Source organism: Lissotriton vulgaris, chromosome 2_1, assembly GCF_964263255.1.
Source record: "Lissotriton vulgaris chromosome 2_1, aLisVul1.2, whole genome shotgun sequence".
In the NCBI taxonomy this organism is placed as follows: domain Eukaryota; kingdom Metazoa; phylum Chordata; class Amphibia; order Caudata; family Salamandridae; genus Lissotriton; species Lissotriton vulgaris.
In genome coordinates this window covers 695535075-695556137 of record NC_141687.1, presented here as the reverse complement: position 1 = coordinate 695556137, position 21063 = coordinate 695535075, and the positions used below count along the sequence as shown (strand labels likewise).

General features: G+C 43.1%; 1 protein-coding gene across 6 annotated transcripts in view; it reads left to right on the top strand.

The window, feature by feature from the left end:
- Nucleotides 1–21063, top strand: part of MICAL2 (microtubule associated monooxygenase, calponin and LIM domain containing 2) — a 906862-nt gene that overhangs the window by 92692 nt on the left and 793107 nt on the right. For all 6 annotated transcript variants that reach the window (XM_086955940.1, XM_086955941.1, XM_086955938.1 and 3 more), the window contains exon 2: nt 3532–3889. In XM_086955940.1, coding sequence (XP_086812066.1) covers nt 3626–3889 — 264 coding nt within the window. In that variant the 5' untranslated portion in view covers nt 3532–3625. The remainder of the gene's footprint in view (nt 1–3531; nt 3890–21063) is intronic.

Here is a 21063-nt window from a genome sequence, read left to right as displayed (position 1 = left end):
TCATTTTGACATCCACTCGCATAGTAAAAGACTGATATCTGATGGGATTAAGGGTAGTGTGGTGCCCCTCCTCTGTGGATTCCTAGGCAACCTAGAACCACTGTACCATAGAACGGGCCTGGTTTCCTGTGCTTGAATAGTGCAACTAAACTTTGATATAAGATGGACATATCTTATACAAAGCTTACAGTTGTTTCTGATCAATTTATATCTTTTTCTGTGAATCTCTTCCAGGTCTAATTTATTCCAGAAGATCCCCCCCTTATCCCCCCCCCCCCCCTTGGCATGACGTATCAAGTGCGATAAATACAAATTCATGACATAGTATTGTTAATTTGCAAGTAAACCTGTACGCGTTTTCCATATCTGTATACCAATTGTGAAACATTTATTTCTACCTATTGCTGCAACTGATTGTTTCTGGTGGTGCAGGATTAACAGCTCAGTTTACCATACTCACCTGGGCCCATACACATTCACACATTGAACCGGTAATCCAATTTAACTTCCTGCCTATCAGAATTTTTATTTTCCTTTAGGACATATACCTGTACACCATGACTTACCAATCCTGGTAACTTGTGCTCGAAGTCCTAAATCTAAGGATCAAGGGAGTTAGAATAATAGGTAGAGAATAATAACATTTACCTTAATGGAAAATGACCACAGACTCAGAAAAGTTTTAGACATTTTATCTATGCATTATTTTGTGAGTCAGGTGCCACAGTAGTGACATTAGGGACTGCAAGTAAGAAAACAATGATTAAAACCTAAATCTTGCAGGATTTTAAGAAAATGCCTTTAGACATTGGTACCTGGGAAGGGTGAAACAGGGAGGACATACCACACAGATTATATTTACCTACAATGGTGCGAGGACCAAGCCTGGCCACTGGCTGGGACAAGAAAGGGCTCCCGACTAATCAGGTGCCAACGGGACAGGTGCAGGACTAGACGGGCAACCTCTGCTAAGTGCAACGCCAGCGTCTCACCCCTTTCTACGGCTACTCTTGGACCCCGACTGGGTAGATCGATTCTTCTCCCTCAGTAAAAGTCTCGATTCTTCTGTCAGAGTGCTCGACTTGCACTCTGCTCTCGATTCTCCTTCAGCATGCGTTGGGTCAGTGACAGGTCTGTGACGAGTCGAACAATCTAACTGACTAAGCCTACCTTAGTTATACCATTTTCAGAGTGTGTACCACCCCCCTAATGTTGCAAATTCTATGTGGTCCCTTCATTTGATTGGTCAGAAAGACGAGGACTGGTCATCACACCATACCATTATGAGATAATTTCCATTCGATATAGTTGGTCAATGTTCCCACCCATAATTTACTTTCCCATGATTTTATTCCACTCAGCAATATTAGTTTCAATTCATATACAATGTATTCAAAATCCTTCAGTTTCTTCCTCTCCTGGGGTCACACGGTCAGGTTCCCAGGAATATTGCGAGTAAGTTAAGACTTTGGATACTTGTCAATGTCAGTGGCTTCAAGGTTTTCTGTCATCTGCTCAGACCCTGCCTTTTCAAAATGGAGTTTGCAACACCCTTCACGGCCAAATACGAGCTATCAATGAAGTCAAAGAGAGACACATTAGAATACAAAAATAAATGAATGCCCTGTATGCCACTTATTTCTACCCTAACCCTATTACTTTATTTTAACTATAGCATTAATAGTTAAGCAGAACATACAAGTTTTAGTTTGAGCAGGAGCATGTGCATTAGTATGTGAAGCATGAAGCGGCCATCTTGGCACTAGTGTGCAGCTTCAAAGAGTTCCCACCAAAAGCAAAGATACGCCACTCTAGGTAGATGTAGCAGACGCATGCGTAGAAAGATTCCAGCGTTTTCGGCGGCCATATTATGACACTCAGGTTACTGTTAGTAAAAGCACATAGGAAAGCTTCCCCTAGATACTAGAAATGTTGTGTAGTGCTGTGTTTAGTAATTACAAAACATGTTGGTTATTAGGTCGCATGTTATTTCGAGAGGATGAATACGAGCAAGTTTCTGTACTTATGAAACCTTGCTCCATCTTTTCTGGGTGAGGCCAGGTACTAAGCAGGCGGAATGGAAGTTATGGAGAGTGGCTTGGAGTCACCAGGCTGCATAGTGGGGGAAACTATCTCAGTCGGGTTCATCATGCCTCACAAAGGCGTAGTGTCTGATGTGGTAAATTATCACTCACAGTGTGAATGGACAAGCAGATTGTCCATAGGCATCCAACAGACTACGCTGCTAAACTGTGCAAAAAGCCAAAGCGGGGACTGTGTAGGCTTCATACCCGAGGGTGAGTTTACTGCTTTTCAGAGCTGAATAGTTGTGAAAATATAGTGCCTCATTATTCCGCATTTTCTTTCCATCCATTTTAAACAAAGCAAGTGTGTCATTTCTAATTTGCTAGATGTATGGTGTTCTTCAAGTCTGCTATTTATGGAAATTGTGATGAAATTTACAACAGTGTACTACTTTTAAGTACATGCCGAAAATGTTGGTATGACTTGTGGATGGGACTATGGTTTGGATAAGCTACAGATGGAAATAGTTACTATTAGTCTGAGACTGTCATTTGATAGATGAAAAAAAAATTCCCCTGTCTTTCTACAGACATATCCTCTTAATTCCCGTGGCTACCAATCGGGAAAAATCTGTAAAACAAAAATGTGACACTAGCCCAACGTAGATCCACAGAGGATGGCTGCATGCTATGTATTGAAGATCTATACATTAGATAAATGTATATGCAGTTAATCTTTATAGAGTCTCTGGCTATCATAAAAAAATGTGTATGGACTTGACACACACATGCAACAGTCTTTAATTTGTATTATAGTTATGCCATTGCAGTAGGAAGTTCTGTAACTAATACTATGGTGGTCTGTTGATGTAGTTAAGACAAGCCATTGGTACTGGCCTATTCCATGATAAGTCTATTTCGGATAATGATGAATCGATTAGATAGTGCATGCCACTTGCAATTCGAGTGCATTGATAGTTAGGTTCACCAAATAATATTGCAGAGTGGGGACTGGAGTATCACCTACAGAAATAAGAGTTTAATCTACTTGTAAACTGATGTCCTGTGGCTTCAAGATCTGGAATAAAGGAACAATTCACACTGGTTGTCACACTCACTTCTGCAAAGTTTATCTTGGGGAAATCAGTTTTTGAGGAACGTCAATGTAGATAAGTGAAAATAGGACGGCCTGTAATATATGTTCCAAAAATTAAATGGCTATCGGAGATACTAAAAAGAGTTTCATTGCATAGTCCATCAGAATTCAGTGGCTTCAGTTTGTAACCAATATTTGGACGTTGGTGTGAATAAAGGAATAACGTGGCACAGGAAGCAGAAGTGAATGGAAGAAAGTACCAAACTTGGACTTTTGGGAACTATTATTATTCTTATTTGCTGTATTATTAGTGTTGTTGTTGATATCAGTAGCATAGGATTCCTGGTGTAATCTGACTTACTTTGATCACTGCTATTGCATTACTCATTTGCCTCTGTTTTTTGTTTGCAGGTTTATCATGCGGTCAAATATTTAGTGGCCCAGTGAGCTCCAGCTGCTTAACGACAACACAAACATAGTGCAGCCAGTACTTTCTGCGCAGAACATGGGTGAAAATGATGTTGGAAAGCCCAGCCAAGCTGGCCAGCTGTTTGAGAATTTTGTCCAAGCATCAACCTGCAAAGGAACTCTTCAAGCCTTTAATATCCTCACTCGGCAACTAGAACTTGACCCACTGGACTACAGAAACTTTTATACTAAACTTAAGACAAAGGTCACTACCTGGAAGGCCAAAGCTCTTTGGAACAAGCTTGATAAGAAAACCAGCCATAAAGAATACAAGAAAGGCAAAGCTGCTATTAACACTAAGGTAGGAACAGCAAATATAAGGCGAGTGCCAAGTTAAACTGTGATTTTTTTTTTCTGCAATTGAAGTCTAGAAGTATGTATCACATGGAAGTTCATGAACCATCTGAATCAACATGTTTAGCCCTGAGTTAGATCATTGAAGCAACATTGGCCAGGTTGGGTCTGCAATAGTATAGGCATATAAGGATATGCACCTCCTAAGCATAGATGTATAAGGATATGAACCTCCTAAGCATAGACGTATAAGGATATGAACCTCTTAAGCATAGATGTATAAGGATATGAACCTCCTAAGCATAGACGTATAAGGATATGCACCTCCTAAGCATAGACATATAAGGATATGAACCTCTTAAGCATAGATGTATAAGGATATGAACCTCCTAAGCATAGACGTATAAGGATGTGCACCTCCTAATCACAGTCTTATAAGGATATGCACCTCCTAAGCACAGACCGATAATGATATGCACCTCCTAAGCACAGACATATAAGGATATACACCTCCTAAGCATAGGCGTATAAGGATATGCACCTCCTAAGCATAGACCTATAAGGATATGCACCTCCTAAGCACAGACCGATAATGATATGCACCTCCTAAGCACAGACATATAAGGATATACACCTCCTAAGCATAGGCGTATAAGGATATGCACCTCCTAAGCATAGACCTATAAGGATATGCACCTCCTAAGCACAGACCGATAATGATATGCACCTCCTAAGCACAGACATATAAGGATATACACCTCCTAAGCATAGGCGTATAAGGATATGCACCTCCTAGAAATGTCATCTGCTGAAAATAAATATGCAATTTACCTCCATTGCGAAAATAAGTGTAAATAAAAAAAAGCAATTTCAAGCACCGACCGTATGATAAATCTAAATACATATAAGACTTCATATGCAAGAGGCATAGTAGAATACTTTACTTTTGCATTTTCTTTTTAAATTATAAATTTTAAATGATAAAATTCTCAAATCCTATTGCACAAACAAATTGGTGAACACGTGTCTAGGATATTAGCAACCATGACTGAGTTTATATAGTTTCGGCTACAAATATAAACATAAATGCTATTTTAGACTGAATTTCCTTGCTCAATAAAACCGACTTTGGTGGGGCTAGTTGGAGCTTATCATTTTGGCCTGTCAAAACAGTAATGGAGCTATCAGAATTGAACGTATATCAGTATTTCAGATTTAAAATCTTTTGCTCGTCTGCATGCTCTGTGTATTTTCTTTTAGGGGTTGCATTAAACCTCACGTAGACCAGGCCGAGAGGCTTTCCACCATATACTTCACATAATCAGGTGGCTGGTGTCTGAGACACAATAGTATCAAACCTCTTAACAAGTCAACTGAAACTATTTTGAGGATTAAATTGACAGACTGAAAAATCAGCAAAACCACGTTATTTCCTGTTCAATACCCGGAGGTTGCATCGCCTAAATGGCAGGGCTAGTGGAAGCGACACAATGCAGCTTTTGAACTCTGATGACATTAGATGGTTTACCCTCAGTAGGCGCGTGGCTGAGGGCAAATGGCAAGGAGCATAAGTTACACAAAGTAACCACGACCATGTCTTGTTTACTTTATGTTCCTGTTGCTGCCTGAGACCAGGAGATCAGGAATTGTCGGGGTCACAAAAGGGCAAGCCAGTGATAGCAGGTGTTACACCATTATTGCGTGGGTACCCAAATGCGATCTAGCCACCTTTCTTGCCGCATAATACACACTTGTATGCTATAATTTGATTAAAATATGTTATGGTGTAATCAATTCACATGCAAAGATGAGGCTAATATGATCCTCTTTTACAAAATGACAATACAACACTGCTACTTTGCAGTGAGAATGTTTAGAACTGCCTTACATTCGCCAAGTGCTATTTAGTAAATGTATTTTTCAAAGCTACCTTTTCTAAAGAATATTGTCACAACTAATTGCATTTCTAAAAGTGTCAGATACAGTCTTACTGAGTAATTTGTTTAGTAATTGCCTTATTTATCGATTTCAAGATTTTTTGACTTATTTTTTAATATGACATAAAGAAAAGTAGATAGTAAGTCCATTGGCTACAGGGTGATAGTTTAAATTTCCCAAACTATTCTCTTCAGTGGTACAAATGCCAATACGTAAAAATAGGGGTTAAAGTCATCAAATAATTCCACAAGTATTCAGAGTGCAATTTTTGACATTCTGCACTGACATACAGTTATTGTAAGCAGCTTTGAAGTCATAGTGTTAAATGGGCAACCTTCGCAGGTCACTCCTTCACCCTGTTTCTACCCCCTATGTCTCTGTTTTCAAGATTTGCTCTCAACCCCTCTCTGACGATGACATTTTTCTGTGCCATCAAGATCCTGCAGAAAGGTACCACAAATCACCCAGGAATAGTGGATCGACGTATTAAGACCATTATTTTAACATTTAAACCGATCAGCACCACTATGTTTGTTGATTGCATCAGTAAAGATGCAAAGTGTCATTTTAGGGGCTTGTGCAGTGGCATCTTCCATCATCATTGCAGTGCATGATGGCTGGTTCTCACTGTCATACATTGTGCATATGATTGAATCTCTACCATACCACAAACTGCCAGAGGCCTAGATCCACAAATGCTTCTTTAAGACATGACAATTTCAACTATACCTGACTTGTCTGCAGATGCTTGAAAATGGCAACATGCTAAGAGGGGCTGTCAGTGTGTGCCATAGGAGCAATTAGATTTTCCCGTCCTACTTACCTTCTTTTCATTCTCACTTCCTTCCCAACAACACTTGCTTCACAAGCTCACCAAAATGATTTGTATTTGCAACAGCTCCCTTGGCCAATCATTCAAAATCTTACCTTCGCTAGCACCCAGCCCTGAACACATGGGGCTAGCGCAGAGAGCCTTCAGCTACTCAAGGCAGTAGAGCCTATGACACAAATGCTCAGCTTTGCAAGCATGGGGACCTGCCTTTGGATCTCAAGTATGTTTGTCAACTCTAAAAATATCTGAACATTCAGGAGATGAAAGCTATATCGTAATTGGCTCTTCAGAGACCAACTCGAATGATCAGATACATTCATGAATGTCCATGTGATGGAATCCTGTGCCTGGAACATAAGCCTGGTAGTCTAGAACTTCCACAGACAACAAGGATACTTTAGAAAAGCACATCAGGGATGCTGAGGGTATACTCACTATGATGGGTGATAGTTTACAGTAAAGAGGACATTCAAGATAGACAGCAACAGCAGATGTTAAAGATGTGAAGATGTGAAGATGTAAATTGGCCAAATCCAAGCCCAAAGAAATCTATCAGATTGTGAAAACCCTGACCAGGCTGCCATCACCATCATCCGGCAATGACAATTCATCCTTTCGATGTGAGGAATTGGCCAACGCCTTCTTTCTAAAAGTAAATACAATTTATCTTTCCTTCTCCGACCCAGAAACAGATTTGGCCCCGCAAAAACCCAATCCACCAATTACATCAGAGGTCTCCCGCCATCATAAATCTCTGGACCATTTCCCATTGCTGCACCTTGACACCCTTGAGACCTTAATAAATCAAATCAAATCAGGCTCACCCTGTGACCCTGCCCCCCCTGAGATGCTGACCCAAGTCAATAAAACCATTCTTCCCAATTTAATGGAGCTGTTGAATTCTTCCATCACGAGTAGGATAGTCCCACAGTCCTGGAAACACGCCATGGTTTGAGCATTGTTAAAAAAACCTACCCTCGATCCAACGAATTTTAACAACGATCGCCCGATATCACTGCTTCCCTGGGCTACCAAGATCTTAGAGAAACACATCAACATCAGCGTAACTCAGTTCTTCGAGCACAACCATCTGCTCGACACCTCCCAGACTGGCTTCTGCCCAAAACACGGCACGGAGACAGCCTTGTTGGCAGTGACAGAAGAGACTAGGCGAATACTCGATCAGGGAGGGTCAGTGGCAGTGATCCTCCTTGATCTGAGCGCCGCCTTTGATACGGTCAACGATAAAATACTCCTGGACCGCCTCCTCGATATGGGAATCTCGGGAGAAGCCCTGGAATGGTTCAGGTTTTTTCTATCAGACCAAACCTTCCAGGTCTTTGAAGGCACATCGGTCTCTTCGAGTAAGCCTCTGGGATGTGGGGTTCCGCAGGGCTCTTCATTGAGCCCTACGCTCTTTAATGCCTACATGAGACCGCTGGCTGGAATAGTACGTCCGCATGGTATTAACATTGTCACCTATACGGATGATATCCAGCTAGTGGTCTCTCTCGCACAAAGGAATAACCCATTACCGCAGTCCAACTTAACAACTTGTCTCGAGCATGTCAAGAGCTGGATGACTAAATCATGTCTGAAGCTCAACGAAGATAAAACCGAGCTAATGCTTCTAGGCCCTCCAACTCTCTCCACCTTGGAGTTGTCATGGCCTCTGAGCATGGGCACAGCCCCCACCCCTAGAGATAACATCAAAAGCCTGGGGGTGTGGATAGATAAATCGTTGACCTTCGACATGCAGGCAACCAAAGTCTCTGCGACCTGTTTTGGCCTCCTAAGGATGGTAAAAAAAATCCTTCCACTTCTCCCGTTTGAGGCCAGATAGATAGTCATTCAGGGCTTAATTCAATCTCGCCTAGATTTTAACAGTGCTCTGTACCTTGGGGCGCCGAAGTACACCCTACAAAAACTACAACGTACTCAGAATTGTGCAGCTCGCACCTTACTTGGCACCCCACGAAGAACCTCAATACAACCTGGCATAAGAGCATTGCATTGGCTCCCCATTAGGGAGAGAGTTAAGTTTAAGTCTCTGTGCATTGCACATCAGGCCTACTGGAAATCAGGCCCAGAGATCAACCACTCCTTGGTATCGCCATACGAACCCACCAAAGATCTCCGATCTTCACACGCCTTCCTAGCCCAGATCCCAAGGATTCACAGAGCGAGGGCCGGAGGTCGTTCCTTCGCATATAAAGCCCCGAAAATATGGAACACCTTACCACTTCATCTTAGAGCAGACTCTAACCTTTTGAGCTTTCACAAGAAGCTTAAAACCTTTCTTTTTAATCGATAGTGCTGCCTCACCCCTCTTCTTTTTTCTAAGCACTGATGGTAGTTTTTAGCGCCTGGACGCCTCAGGGCAGCTGCTAGCGCTTAATAAAAACGATTTTCATTTCATTCATTATAAAAGTGTGGTTGCTTGCATAAAGAAAGATTGAGATTCATAGGGTATGAAAGAAGTGATCATATTGTCAAATACATTGATTGGGGAGACTTTGAGGAATAGTGTAACTATTAATGCGCTTTTCATAATTAATCACAATATTAGTTATTGTAAATTATTATGAAGATATAAGGGTGCAAAGCACGGTTAGAACAGTGAAAGCTGAATCTAATGTTCAGTCAACAGCCCATGTATTGGACTTTATCAGCTGCTTGTAAGCGAAATGTAGACCTGTTTGTGCTTCAAACGGGTTCTAAATATGTATTTTGGCTTCTTTGTATTGGGAGTAAGGCTATACTTTAATATCTTTTAATATTTTTAAGTGAATATTGTGGTTAAAGATAAGGGAGATCATTTAGTGATAAATGTGCCTCCCAAAATCAAATTTCAAGATTGTGCACATGAATCTAATTTTAAATAAATGAGATGGTTGCTTCTTCTGTCCTGTATTTTAAACTCGCTATTTTGGGGGGAAATTTTGGAAATTTACTGTTGCCACTTTAATATATATGTATTTTTAATTTCCTTATGCTAACATTTTACTGTATAATATATGGAGAACGACCTTCACAACGCGGTCGTTACACCGCGGTATGTGTACATCGTGGGCATTACAGCGCAAGTCGTTACAACTACTTGCTCTGGATGGTGCTCTAAGCTAAGGAATAGGATGATTTACTATTCCAACATCTTCCTTACTGTAACGTAGGCTGGAGTTGGAATAGTAAATCATACTATTCCTAAGGCCAGCGCCCTCCAGCGAAAGTCGTTGTAACGACTTGCGTTGTAACGAACGCGATGTAAAATACTGCTTTGTGAATGTATGCGTTGTAACGTCATACATTCATAATATATTTATAATTTTTTGTTTACTTTCTTGCATTCCTATTTCATTCATTTGGTGTGTTGTTAGACTAGGCGTTTTTACCGGCCTTCATTGTTGTTGTGCTAGATTGCTTAGTATGGTAGCGGAGGATATTACTGAAGTATGAGAACTCTTGTATTGTTTATCACTTGAACCTTTTTCTTCATGATTGGGCTGCCTTTTATGGGATGCAATTATTTAGTTCTCTCTATTCATTCCCACAGCCTTATTGACTCACTTGTTTCATGTGCTACTTCCAGTAGACCTGGGCCCGTCTTACAGCAGTCCCCTGGGAGTGCAATGGGCTTGTGTGCTGTTATGTGCGTCTCCACCACATTTGTATTGCAGAAGGGGTCACAGATGCTCTTGCAGCCCCTTCTGTAATTTAGATATTGCTAGCTCACATACAGCACCAACGGTATTTTGAGAGGGCGCTACCTCACTTGCATAGGGCGTGTCCCCATGCAAATTAGATAAACACTTTGCCTGTGCAGAGTCAAAGACACCGCCAGGAGGTGCACTGACTGTGCACCTCAAACAGGTGACCCACAGTTATTGTACCCCTGAGGGCATCACTCTGGTGGGCAAAAGGAGATCCCAAGGATCCACCAGATATTCCCCAGCAGTTGGGATGCAGTCACTCATTGCATACACCTGCAGATGAAATCTCTGCTCCCACCTTTGAAGTGCAGGCGGATGCCGGCTGCACAGTGAAAGATGGAGCGGCTGCTTCAAGCAGCCATTCCGTCCCTAAACTTATGCCTGCCCTGAGGGCAACACATCATTAATAGCGTGCACTGTTCCTGTTTGCTACAGCACAACACCTTGAAGGTGTGCCGCTGCTCAACGGTGGCACCGCTCCTTATTAATATGATCCCTGCGGTCAGCTTTGCCATCGCTTCCAAGTGGAAGCCCCCAATGCATTTACATTCTAGAGCGATGCGGCAGCAACAGTTTGTTGCGGGGGGAGACTAGATTCTTTGTTTGTCCGTCTCAAACATTAAATACTGCTCACCCCCATATTGGAGTCCTATGTTAGCTCGAAGGCGAGCACTATTTTTGTGTAGTTCCAACCAGTTGGTGGGTATTTTCTGTACCATCATGAAGAGCCAGAAGTAAAGACTAGATGAATGGAGCATGAAGTTTGCCTTCTCCATATAACCCACCCCGTGCAGGATGTGTTCCATTATTCCCGCCTCCCGTTTTATCTCTGTGTAGCTACCAGTACTGTCTCTCCTGTGAGAGCAGTTGCCACGGCGTCAGTCATACATAGCCTGTTCTGCCATGTAAAGGAAGGGGTGTGATTGAGTTTGCTCAAGGGGTTTCCGTTTGGACCAATAGATTCTCCTTCCAGAAGAAGGCCCATGTATCCGATGCAAATCTTAGCACTTCATGGACTAGTCAGGGTCATGAATTACTATATGAATGATGCTTACAGAGTGCCTACATCATTGACAATTTAGCAAGCAATTTGGGCCCCCAGGTTGTGGGAAGTGCTAGCCAAATACTAACACAATACAATACAGCTACCCTCGAAATAATTTTTTTTGTTGCTCTTCATCCACTTTATTGCCAATAATGCGTTTTGGCGATTTCTGACCTTCGTCATTATATCAATGTGACCCACCACCATAGATGTGTGACCCTAAACAATCATTGGCAGCACCAAACATTCTGGGTTTAATGTGCTAATGCATGCAGCATTTCAACAAGAAAGGTGGGACGAAGCCAGGAGGGCTCTAGCTGTATGGTAGTCCCACTTGCATTTCTGTGCAAAAACTCGAATGGATGCAGAAGTATACACTTTAAGTAGTCAATTGCATTAGGTGAGCAATTAATAGTTTATTGGATTGAGCAGAGATGTGATTCACAAAATCTCCAGCCAGTGGCTCCAAGAGTCTGGTTGAAGAAAGTCAGTGGTTGAAGGGGGTGGATCAAATCTGCCCTAGTTTAGCAACCTCTTCAGTGGTGAGTAGATTGGGTCTAGTGGCACTGTGAGCAAGGGACTCAAGTCTGGGCCTCTCCCCAGCTACTTAGGGCATTCTATTAAACACACAAATGATGACTGGGGGATCACTAGCAATCTCTTGCAGTAGCAATCCAACCTATTATTCTTTTGCCCACCATGATACCTCAGACTAGACTCCGCTATGTGCAAATCAGTCTTGGTCCTTTTCCAGTAGGAACGGTCCAGCCCAAATTGCCAAGCCATGTCATATGAGCATGTCATCTGGGTGTCCAGTACTCTGTGCATGTGCTACCTTGGCGCCCCCTATGGATAGAGAAAGGGAGCATTCCACGCCCCTTTCCAAAATCATCTGTTTTCTACTTCCTGGGTGTTTTAAATGACTCCCACCTGTGGGTGGCAGATGTTGACTTCCTCTATCTTGTGTAATATCTCAATGTAGTGCAACGTGACGTGACTTCCCTGAAGAGGTTTTAACTGAAAGGCCTTAAAACTGACAACTTTCTATTTTGAAGACGAGGAAGTAGTTCCTTCTAGCACCTGCCCATTCTGTACAACGTGTAATATAATGGAGCACGCGCTGCATGCCAAAAAACATGGCGTACCTGCCTCGAGACATAATTCTATAGAGCGACCAAATAAGATTTGAGAGCATTTTACTTTTACGTTGAAGGAGTTATTGTTGCGCATCCATACATTCAGTCATGCCCTTTCCACATGATAAGTCCATACCGAAAAATAATGTAAACATTGAATTCACTTGATATCACGCATTGCGGCGGCTAAGTGCACCGCTAACATTTTCCATCAGCTGAACCGCCTTATTGGATGTTAAGAGGTGGGTTATTTCAGAATTAGGGACGCTAATCGCTGATTAATTCCGGAGTATGTTCTGAGGCTGCAGGCATTCTTGGCGCGTGGGCCACGGTGTCCTGCCCATGCCATTCTGGGAGATGTTACATTAATGACGGATGAAGGCAAGCATTCCAAAGAGCAGCGAGGCGCTCTTATCACCGAGTGCTCTGAAACTTTAAGTTGCTGATAGGAAAACAGACACAACATTTTCCAGTTACATGACAGCACATCCCTAGCCCGAACTCGCGTTTGACGTCTTTTTCAATAACTATTGGGAGCAACAAAAAAAAAGAAACAAAATGACACTTTTTCATTATTAAGTGAGTTGCAAACGTGTCCGTGGTTTGAAAGCTGTTTAGTTGGATGCTTTGTTTCACAGGGTCTGCTTGCCCTGCCTGCTGCTTTGTTTGCATTCCAACTTCAGGCTCCTGACAGAAAACCAAGGAATGCCTTAGATAAAGATGCTTTTCAAATACAAGCATTGGCGAAGCCAACAGGTCTGGCTTACATTTTGAGTCCCTATTAAAACATTTAAACAAGCATTTGCAATGCAATGGTCTCGCATTAGGAACATTTGAGCTATTGGTATTGTAAATGACATTTTTTTTATTTATGTGTTGGTTTTGAAAATAGCTAAATTAATAGCTTTGTCAGTTACAATGTCATTATTTTAACTTTCGCAAATGTGACACCTATAGAATATGTAATGCAATGTATTGATATTACAAATAACAACGGCTTTTTTGATTTTTTTAATAATTAATACTTAAATAAAGTTATTGTAATTTATAATGGCAATGGCTTAATAGTTTGTAAGTAATTTTTGTGAAGATTATGTTCAGTGTATTTTTTTGTGATGAAAATCCAAGAACATTGCATTTGCACCTACACACACACATAGAGAGCCACACACACACACAGCCACACAACCACACACACACACACAGGCACCCATACACATATAGATGTGGTGGTGGATGTGGTGGTGGTGGATGTGGTGGTGGATGTGCTGGAAGTGGTGGTGGATGTGGTGGTGAATGTTGTGGTGGTGTATGTGGTGGTGGTGAATCTGGTGATTGTGGTGGATGTGGTGGTGGTGGTGGATGTGGGGGTGGTGGTGGATGTGGTGGTGGATGTGGGGGTTGTGGTGGTGGATGTGGTGGACGTGGTGGGGTAGTTTGTTGCACAAAGTTGACCGCAAGTTAATTCCATTGTATTGTGGCGTAGAATTGGCATGGGGCTCTGTGATAGCATATCCACCACTCCCTAACCAGGAGCTTCTTTACACCAGTTTTATAGCCAATCATGACCTCCATGCTTCAATTCCTCCAGCTGCCACACGTACATTCCTAACCAAAATGATGCCTCCTCTCCACACAAAGCCAACCAAAAACGGACGGTCTGGGGCCACCAGTATATGAGGCGGGAGAATCATCAGCGCAGTATCATCCATGGCTCAGTGCAGAAAGGGAGTAAAAGCTTACTCACACCGCTGCATCAGTGTTCAGCAGCTACTATCGCAAAATGGTTATGTCCACACTGGCAGTGTGCGTGTCCTAAAGCATGAAGAGCAAACCTGTTGGTGATTAGTGAAATCTGACCCCAAGCGTACGGCACAAGCCTAAAGTCACTAGGCCTAATTGTCACCTGAAAATCCGCCCCTCGGCCACCGCAGTGCAAAGTATGGGAAGCCCAAACAGAGCACACACCCGGTGTGGACACTGCAACCCATGCCAAAACAACACAACTGCTAAGGTGCAGTTTAGCTGCCACAACCATGCTTCAACCCCCGCTCCTGAGCCGATACACTGAGCACCGTAGTCGTTTGTCTGTCACAAAACACGTGGAATGCGGCACTGCAAAAATGGGTCACTCAAAAAACACACACAGCAATAGTTCTACCCAGGGCCGGAACGGCGACCAGCCTTTACTCACGGAAAGGAAACTAAACGAGTGTGTTCTGCATTTCTTAAAGACCCTGAGCATGCCCCTACCTCATCTATCTATTACCTGCATTAACAAAAAAACATAGAGTGAAAAAACAGTAAAAAAAAATGGTTCAACCCAGAACCGGCAAACACGAAGAGATTGCCATAAAGTTGAGTGATGGTGAAGGATATCCCAGCACGAAAACCGTAAGTTCGGGAGCGTGAAGGCGGTCGTGGGGCGGGACTTCCACCTTCTGCCTGAAGCCCGCACCCACGGAGTGCATGGCAGAGAGCAGCAGTGGTGACGCGGGATTCCGATGCCTGAGGGAGAGCCTTGCGGTGGCTGCACACGTAATACAGAGTGGCAGAAGTGGTGGCTGAGGCCGCCGATGCAAGTGCGGGGCTCCCATGAGTGAGGGAAGCCCTGCATGTGCCAGGTACTGCGGCGGAGATAACACCAGGAGAGTCGCAACAAAAGAGCCAGGTGAGTGGGGCTTAGAGATAGTGGGGGGCGAGTGTGTGTGTGTGGCTGTGTGTGTGTGTGTGTGCGCATGCGCGATTGCGAGAGGCTAACTTGCCTCGGAAGCGGGACACGAGATGTGCACAGCGCGTGGGTGTACTTGCGTGTAGACCTGCTCAAATCGCAATGAGCGTGCCCATCTCCTGTCCCACTTCCAAAGCAAGTCACTAACAATAGAGCTTGCTGGAGACAGCAGCGCTTCGCGCTGCTTACGCCAGCTCAAACTAAAAAGACTTTAGTGAAAATACAAAACATCATATTGCGTGTATAACATAAAATAATTTAATGTGTGACTATTCAGTGTACTTTTGAGATGCAAAATAGTCCCTCTTGCATTGCAGTTCAAGCACTGCATTGGATTGCTCTCCTTTAGAACCTCACAGGTGATTTGCCGTGCTTTATAAATCCTGATTGATTGATTGATGTGGAATGATACACCAATTGCATGAGGAGAGAGGGAAATATTGCTCCCAGTGGAGCCAAAGACGACTACATGTATATTTTTACAGATTGTTAACAATAGGTCAGCAGACAGCAGCACTATCAGCCAGACCTAATCCCCACTTTCCCAGTCTGCCATTAACGCTACCTGTGAATTGCTTTGTTTCTATGCAAATGAAACTTTTTGCATTTTAGCAAACAAATCCTATACATTATACAAATTCAGAAAAATATCTTTAGAATACTTTTCTTGTTGCTCCTGCTGCATGATTGCCGCGAATTCCAGGCAGGTCGTGCTAAATTGAGCCACTGAGCTCCACTGTCACTCATTTCTGGGGACCGGTACTTATTTTTCCTTATCAGAAATTGACTGTGAGCAAGACAGGGAAAAACACCCATCAGGGAAAGAAGTAGGAAGAGGAAGACTAAAACAACGTTGTCACAAGGAGGGGAGGTGAGAAGGAACTTGATTGAGCAAGATAAAGGGACAGGAAGAGTCTGATTGTGGATGCAAGAAGCATGAGGTCATTCAAGACTAAGAAGCCATGGTATTCGGTGTGCAACGTTAAAAATAAAAATAAACGGCCGCAGGATTCTGAGCAGACCTTTGGGCACCACTGTTCATTATGTTACAAGTTAAGCACTGCATGCAGGACTGTTCCTTAAGTTTCTTTAGAATATTGGAGGATATTGATTGGTAGCTCACGCTGGCAGGTTAGCGGAGTATGATGAACAGGTGCTGCAGAGATCTATGTATAACATTTAGGCCCTGAGTAACACTTTAGCCACTACTAGCACAGCACATCATCCTTTCGAGATCTTCTCTACCAGTACCGGTGGGTTGGATGAAAGCAGGCTAAGCTCCAGGTTTCTACATCCTGGGATCTGGGGTGGAAGAAAGGCCTAAAATACATAAACAACCAATTACTGGGAAAAAGGGGGCTGGTGTGTGCAAATGCCAATGAGGGGAGGTCTACTATTCATTACTTTGTCTATTTTGTCATGTAATAACATACAAACCAAAAAATATAATGCATTGATCGCACCGGTGCCTGTGTTTTCAAAGACATGTACGTTTGAAATAGACTCAACAATGGTTCACATGTAGGTATTGTACTGTGAACACGGATCCAGCAAAGCATGATGTGTTACTTGGTGAACTGTAAACGTCTCCTCGAGAATGCACCTGCTTTAAAACAGAGTGCGCCTAACAACTTCTACCAAGTGTGTTATCAACACAAATTTTTTTTTCTTCGCAAAAGGACTACCTTCATATCAAAATGTTCACAGAAACTGGCAACATTGCTGTAGGCGTTACAGAGAGTTTTGAAGAGGCATGCATGAAATGGTCCAGCACCTTTTGATGAGTCCTTAAATAACAAACCAAATCAGTGTGAATTATCATACAAATATCAGCTTGAATTGTTTTTGAAATGCACTGCTTTTGCCTTCTCTGTTCTTTTATATTAAATACTCCTGAGGTGTACTCCAATACAAGCATTTCAGTTTTAGAAAACAAACACATTCCATCTCTAAGCACCAGCTCTGCAAAAGCAAAGTTTCCATTTTCCGTCAATAAAAAATATTGTTCTCAATCCCCAGACTATTTTTTGAGAATACCGTTTCCTCAAACAGGTTTTCGTATTTTGAAAAGGCAGTATTGCCTCCAAATGTAAGCTTGTCATGTTCTGAAAACATGCTGCGTTATGAGTAGAATGTTAGCTTTTCATTTTTAATGAATCCCCAAAAGATCCATCTGTCATTTTTTGGAAAATAAACTGTTGTCCCCATGTGCCACCTTCTAATACTTTGACAATACATGGTTGCCCCAGAATGCAAGCTTGTCATGCTCTGAAAGCACATTTTGTCTCCAAATGCAAGCTTGCAATTTTATTAATACAGTAAAATGCTTATCTAGCAAAAACCCACTGTACATTTTCTGCATGTTTCAGCTCCCAATGGTAGGTTTACACATGAGACTCTCCATGTACAGTCTCCCATGCGAGGTGTTGTCATCATTTGCCAGGAAGAGATTCTGAAGCCCTGGTTTAGCCCTCACCAGTGCAGGCTCGAATGCCTCTCAAATTCCATTACATGCCAGGAACAACTGGTGCCCAGGTCCAGTCTTGTATGCTTCTTTGTTGTCGTAAATGCCCCACTACCATCATGTGCCAGGATAAGCTTTTGATGCCCTAGTAAAACCTTGCAGCTCGTCTGCAGTCTTAGAAATGTGCACCAAGTGATTTATATGGACACTCTATTCCATGCAGTATCCCCTCCCCTTGCATAGGCACATATGTAAATACAGTAATACGCACATAAACACTAAGGGGCAGATTTATGTTGGGAATGCGCCACGTTAGCGTCACGCAACTGCGGCGTAAACGTGGCGCATCCCTACGACCCATTTACAACGTGACGCATCTAGATAGATGCGTCACGTTGTAAAGCCCTGCACCACTTGTGGGCGTTCCGGGGCAGGTGCGCCTCGCAAAAGTGGCTGAGTGAAATCTATAAGATTTCACTCAGTCACTTTCAGGCCAATGCTGCATCAAAACCCTGCGCCTGCTTGAAGCAGGCGTCGGTCTTGATGCAGCATTGTAAAGATGGGGCACCCCCGAGCCTTGCTGGAGCTGCGTCGCGCTTGCGACGCAACTCCAGCAATGCGGCACCTTTACGGCACAGATGCGTCACGCATCTGTGCCGTTTTTGCCCCATGGTGCGCCGCATTGTAAATGCGGCGCACCATGGGTGGCGGAGCAGCAGCGCAAAATAACTGGCGCATCCCTGGGGATGCGCCAGTTATCATAAATCTGCCCCTAAATTGTACATGTATAGTTGCTATCTTTCTCCGTCCTACTGCAACACTCCAGTTTTGGTATCTTGGAACCATATGGGAGCTTAGTGGAGACTGAGTAAGGGCCGGTTCACCTTGCTACGTGGCGTGGTGGTGCCTCCGCCCTGAGCTGGAGAGGCAGAGAGGTTTACAGAGTACTGCATCAGTACCAGAGCCGAGCCCCAGTACCTGGGACTGTATGGGAAAGCAGAGGCAGTGCAACGGCCAGGTTGTGGACTGACTAGCAACTTCTGCTTAGTCCTGTCTTCGATTACTCAGTACTTGGAAGAAAATATAATATACTCACTTTTCAAAGGTCGACAGTTAGAAACAATTGGTTTACTTCTTCGTAATGCAATGCAGTTAATATAGTTGTGCTGTGTTGGCTGCCTTTTCCCTTTAAATATGGCTACACAATATTAATATACTTCTTGTTGCCCTTTAGCCATCAAATCTGCTTCAGATGTTCTGTAAAAGCTGAATGTGTTTTGTACGATGGTCCAAGGTCCCGTCGCTGGGGTGTCCTGTGAGATTGAGCTGTGTGGTGATGCTGGATCACCTGGGGAGGTTGTGCAGAAAGTGTTCCTACTGTGAATCATGGAGCATCTCAGTAGAAGGTCTTAGCTCCTGGTGATGCACCTTGCTTGGATATTTTCTCCTTTATTCCTGTAACATGAGTAAATAACTTGTGTTGACACCTGTATGAATGTGTATAACAATGTGGAACATGAGGTGCCATGATCATGAGATGTGTGGCATAGACTTTGGCAGGTCATGAAATCTAGTGTTTGCAGAAAGATAATTCCCTCCATTTATCACTGATCTTAAGATGGCACCAAGATCTGGGTTTAGGGTGAACTCCTTAACCCCTTGGGCGCGGCCGCGATTCTGCGCCTGTGCGGCAATTTTATTGAGTGGGTGGGTTCATGACGACCCCCAGCCGTCATCAGCACACGAGCATCGTGATGCATGACGGCCGGGGGCCGTCATCAGAATGGAAGGGGTTAAAATGACTCTGTTACATAACACGTTTATAAACACAGGAGTGTGGATTATCAGCAGCTATACCTTTACCTGGAAGCTTAGCTCTGTGAAGTTTTCTTCCACAACAAAGACTGATGACGTTGCACATGATGTTCTCCTTTAATTCTGCCTCTGATTTTCTATATCCGTAATTGCGTTCTTGATTGTAAAATGGTGTTGAACAATATTCTAGGCCATAGGTTTGTAAAACTGTGATCAATGCTGGACCCAACAAACTTCTCAGATGGGTAATTGTTTCAATCTGTTGTTGAGGAGGTAGGGAGGTGCCTTCAGGCAACACCTGAGCCCTGCAATGACCTGATACTGCCAGCAGCAGATGTAATTAAAGTGTCCTGCCAGACACTTGATCTCAAGGGAGCATGACTGCATTATCACTGTGATTACACCAAGTGCCGCGTGACCCGACAGCTGACGCACACCTGATCCTTAACAAGCATGTCTGCGGGATAGGTGCACTTGCCAGTTGCAACCTTGTTGCAGCTTAAAATAATGGCACAGAAACTTGGTATAAACCTGCAAATCCTACGTCAAGTTCAACCCTTCGACATGCAGCTAGATATTCCTACAAGACTTTGTGTTGTTCAAAGGGGTTGTAAGCATACTCGGAATTGGGCACTGAAAGGAACAAATCCATGCTTGTGGAGGGCGGGCTAACTCCATGCGGACCTTTGGATTGGGTGGCTACGATGGAAAATGGTGATTGACTTGCCTTAAATGCCTGTCTAGCTGGTATGCGTACAAATTTGATGACACGTACCGCAAGCTCTTCAGCAGGAACATGTGAATCGTAATATTATCTAAAAGGCATATTTGCATAAAAGTTGCCGCTTTGCCCCTTTTCAGATACCCTGTTACACAGTAAGGCTCCACTGCTTCAAATCGCCATTAAGCAGGCATGTGTTATGGACTCTAGCTCATGTCTGCTTTGATCAAAGCACAGTTGGAATGCCTGTGAAACTTCTTCCAGTGTTCCAGTAAAATCGCCAGCAACTGCCCAGGCTGGCTGCCTTCACCGCAAACAGATTGCATTGAATCTCTCTTTTTGCTTGTTACTCATAAGTGATTTGCATATTTTCTGCATTCCTAAGTGCAACTTATGAACTTAGCACTCCACCAGTCCTTACTCTGCTATTCAAAGTGTGAGATTTATCTACACAAAGAGTGTCTTTTGTGCATCTACATTCCACATAGGTGTGAAAAAATGTTTCTGTCATGAGTCAGGCCCTTAAAGTTGACAGGAAGCTTTTGGACTGCAGTTATTTCACTATTCAAAATTATATTATGGCACACCTTGACATACCACGATGTACGCAGTGTTTTATTTATTTTATTTTTTGGTGTTTTTTAATAGCATGGATAAAACCCTTACGGGGGACAGAGCGCTTTACATTGCTAACAAAACTAGGTGTCATACAAATATTAGGAAATGTACATAAAGAAGGTAACGATCATGTGGACAATCGTTACAAAAGCAAACAGTAAGAACAATAGG